The 3667-nt window shown below is 45.4% G+C and overlaps 1 protein-coding gene across 1 annotated transcript; it reads left to right on the plus strand.

The window, feature by feature from the left end:
- The first annotated feature begins 665 nt into the window (after nucleotides 1–665).
- LOC125542791 (zinc finger protein 511-like) lies at nucleotides 666–3319 on the plus strand. Its single transcript, XM_048705964.1, has 4 exons — nucleotides 666–995; nucleotides 1448–1512; nucleotides 2172–2370; nucleotides 2691–3319. The coding sequence occupies exons 1-4, from the start codon at nucleotides 825–827 to the stop codon at nucleotides 3201–3203; spliced, it is 948 nt and encodes a 315-aa protein (XP_048561921.1). The 5' UTR covers nucleotides 666–824; the 3' UTR covers nucleotides 3204–3319.
- The last annotated feature ends 348 nt before the right edge of the window (nucleotides 3320–3667 follow it).

Consider the following 3667-nt stretch of genomic DNA (forward strand, 5'->3'; position numbering starts at 1 on the left):
AATGTTGATGGAAGTTTTTTGGAGGAAAGTAGGAGTGGAGCCTGGGTAGCTATGATTCGAGATCATGATGGAAGAATTATCTTCTCAGCTTGGGATTATATACCGCGGTGCAATGGAGCGGACTGCGCGGAAGCCATGGCTTGCCTAGAAGGACTATGGAAGGCAATGTCAGAGACGGATCTACCCTTAATCATCGAGACGGATTGCAGATCGGTGACAAAGGCGATCATCCTCTCGTCTGTTGATAGATCGGAGGTTGGAACAATTGCAAAGGAGTTTCAAACCATGAAAGGGAACAGAGAAGTTAGAGTTTGCAAAGTAGATAGGAAGAAAAATATGTTAGCTCATAGTCTTGCCAGTTGGGGCGTAGAGAGTTGCGTGGTAGGGTTATGCAAGACACAGTGCCAACCTGCATGTTGAGCGAGACCTTGCACGATTGTACGAACTATATTTTCTCTACTTAATTAATACAACTCTTTATTTAAAAAAAAGCTATTGCAGGCAATTCTCTCAGCGACGCGCGGCGTATCATATATTTTATCCATACGAACTATTTCAAATTCTCTCCCTGCAAAAAAGAAAAACTAATTCAAATTCCTGGGCTCCATTTTGCGCTCCGGCCTGCCCCCCAAAATTGCTGGACACGGCCCTACCCATCCATAAGCGCAGCACCTGGGTCGCGGAATCCGACAGTCCTCCCGGTTTCGAATCAGAGATTCCCCACCTCTCTCGCAAGCTGTCTCTCCGGGAGGAGGAGGACGGAGGCGCGGCCCAGGACGGCACGGCTACCGGAGCTGGCTGATCGGCGGCTCTATTAGGGCAGGATGCAGCAGAATCCTGCTGAGGCCATGGAGGCCTCCGCGCCGTCGGAGGCCGAGGCGCCCAAAGATGCGGGGCCGTGGCTAGGGTTCTGGGAGGTGTCGCGGCGGCGGTTGACCCCCGACGACCCCTTCTTCGCCGCCGGCGACATGGAGCGCGAGCTACTCGCCAAACACGTACGTCCCCCATGCCCCTCCCGTCAAGCCGATTTTACCCAATGATTTTATTGATTGTTCATGAGCGTCTAGCGGAAGATCTTCTGGATTCGACAGATCCCCAAATCAAACCAATTTTAGCTGAATATTGGTGCCTTGCCCTTGAAGGAATAAACCATGGCATTTTCATTCCTTTGAAATCTTGCTTAGTGGTGTACCTAGAGCATCAAATTGTTTGATGCTGCCTCTGAATTCAGTGGTCTGCACTACGCAGGATCGTGAGTTTTGCAGGTTAATCTTGCAGAAACTGGGGGCCCTGACCGTGGACTCACAAGGAACTTAGAGTAGCTTATATCAACTGAATTGTGGATTTCATTCTGTTCCTATGTTTCCTTCAATTAGTATTGTTTCATTCCTATGTTGTACATCGCTCTAATACTTAAGTGGTTTGGCATGTGTATGCCCATGTGTAGGTTGCCCTGGATCTCTCGGATGATGACCGGTACCAACTTGAGAAGATGGATGTGGCGAGCGTGAGGTACTGAGGCAGTTGATGGTCTTTGCATATCATTTTGTTGTTCACCAGTGATTGGTACTAGATTGTGCTTCTTCTTGTTTGCCACAGTATGTTAAGTATCGAGTATCGACATGGTTTCGTATTCATTTGAACTCGATCTGAATGCTACCTGAACACAAGGCATATGACGGAACAGGGACCTATGATTAGTGGATCATAGTGAAAGCAGTAGATTTTGTTTCCATTCCTATACGTGTAGTATCCACAATACTGATCTGACAGGTATGTGTGATCACATACGCATTGATAGATGTAGAGTGGCCACAGAGCAACATAGTTAAACAAACACTCAGTATTACCTTGTCTTGATTATGACTATGACACATAAATTGAAATGGAGTGTACATATGTATTTGCATCATCAGACACATAAATACATTGCGCGCAATAGGTATAATTGTTTGAGCAAATGACAGTCGGATGTTTAAAAACTGAACTCTTCTATACTAATCTGTGGTGTGGACTTTATACAACGATGCGTGAGTATTTTGTCCTGGCACCTGCTAATACATGCTGTACTGCAGCGAAATTTTCCCTCTGCATGTTATGAACTACAGCATATTGTTTGGTCCTGTCCCATTGTTCCGTTGACTCAGTCATTTGTCTAAAAACTCCTGCAGCATGGTGTGTTGTCCAATTGCTGGTTGCGGTGCTCATCTAGATTGCTTGGAGGACTTTGAAGACCACTACAGCACACGGCATACTGCTTCATGCTCTGTATGTTCAAGAGTGTACCCAACATCAAGGTTGCTGAGTATTCATATTTCTGAGGCGCATGATTCCTTCTTCCAAGCAAAAGTCGCTCGTGGTTTTCCGATGGTAATGTAATCCATCATAACAATGCATTTCTCAATATATTTATTACTTAAATTGCACAATAGCCGATTTGTACACAATCTCAATATTCCCAGTAGTGTCCTTTTTATGATTATCTGAAGATATTTTATACAGTAGTTATCAACTGCAGCAACAGTCAGCATTCACATAGTTACTATCCTATTCAGCTAATGGAGCTTTTATAGATTATTTGATTTATTTCATATAAACAAATAATTAGGGTTTGACACATGCAAATTTACCGAACTAACTTGGAGAACCATATGTATGCTGAGGTGTGCATTTTTCTTCTTCTGAAACAGTACGAATGTTTGGTGGAGGGTTGTGGGGAGAAGTTGAAGACGTACAAAAGTCGGCAGCAGCATCTTGTTGATAAGCATCAATTTCCCAACTCATTTGAATTCTTCAAAAGAGCACAACCTTCCCAGCGGCATCGTCAGAAGTATCATCATCGAAGGCAAACTGCTTATAAGGGAGAAGAGACAAGGGATACTGTCATGGACGTTGATGGGAAGAATCCAAGGCAATCGAAACCGAGATATCGGCCGAAGCAACGTGATCATAAGGAGCCGAAAGAAAATGAACATGGTCACAAGGAGTCGAAAGACAATGAACATCATGAGAAGGAGGCCAAGGAGAGCGACATGGAGGTCGAACAGAAGATTGATGAACTGTCCTCGGCTGTATCAAGGCTGAGTACTGCAGATTCGGTGCCTTCGAGCATAACCTTTGGCCATCGCCGTGCTCGTGGTCTTACTTTTGTCCCAAGATCTATTAGGCAGAACAAGCAGGTCTCTCAGCCAGAAGCAAATTGACAATTCTTCAATGGATTATCAATCTCTAATACGGATTTCCCTTGTACTTGGACGTTTGAAGTTTGCACTATATTTGTATCATGATCAATATGATCGATGTTTTTTGTTGGGTTGCCTGTTTGGTCTTCTGCCTGCTATAAGCTTTGTTTATGGATGTGATTGTTTTTTATGGTGTTAGAACATCTCTAATCTATCCCAAAAATCCGGCAATCCTTCAGTTGTGCCGACGTGATAGAGGCCATGGTCGACGAGCGCGAAGTGCTGGAGCACGAGCTCCATGATGCGGCGCCAATGGAGTGATGGAAAATCGAGCCGGAGCTTGCCGGAGGTGCTCGTGGAGAAGATGTTGTGCGTGGCGTCAACGTTGGTCGCGTGCGGGAGGCTGGCCAGGACACCAGGTCGCATGCATGAGACTGTTTGAATGAAAGCCGTGCTGGAAGATCTGCCTACCAAAGCGACCTGTC

Source organism: Triticum urartu, chromosome 3, assembly GCF_003073215.2.
Source record: "Triticum urartu cultivar G1812 chromosome 3, Tu2.1, whole genome shotgun sequence".
Classification (NCBI taxonomy): Eukaryota; Viridiplantae; Streptophyta; class Magnoliopsida; order Poales; family Poaceae; genus Triticum; species Triticum urartu.

Bases quoted from the DNA above. Each gene is read 5' to 3' on its own strand.
- LOC125542791 (XM_048705964.1), top strand. From the start codon at position 825: ATGCAGCAGAATCCTGCTGAGGCCATGGAGGCCTCCGCGCCGTCGGAG. The intron at 1,513-2,171 runs GTACTGAGGCAG...AAACTCCTGCAG, and splicing joins ATGGATGTGGCGAGCGTGAG to CATGGTGTGTTGTCCAATTG. The intron at 2,371-2,690 runs GTAATGTAATCC...CTTCTGAAACAG, and splicing joins TCGCTCGTGGTTTTCCGATG to TACGAATGTTTGGTGGAGGG.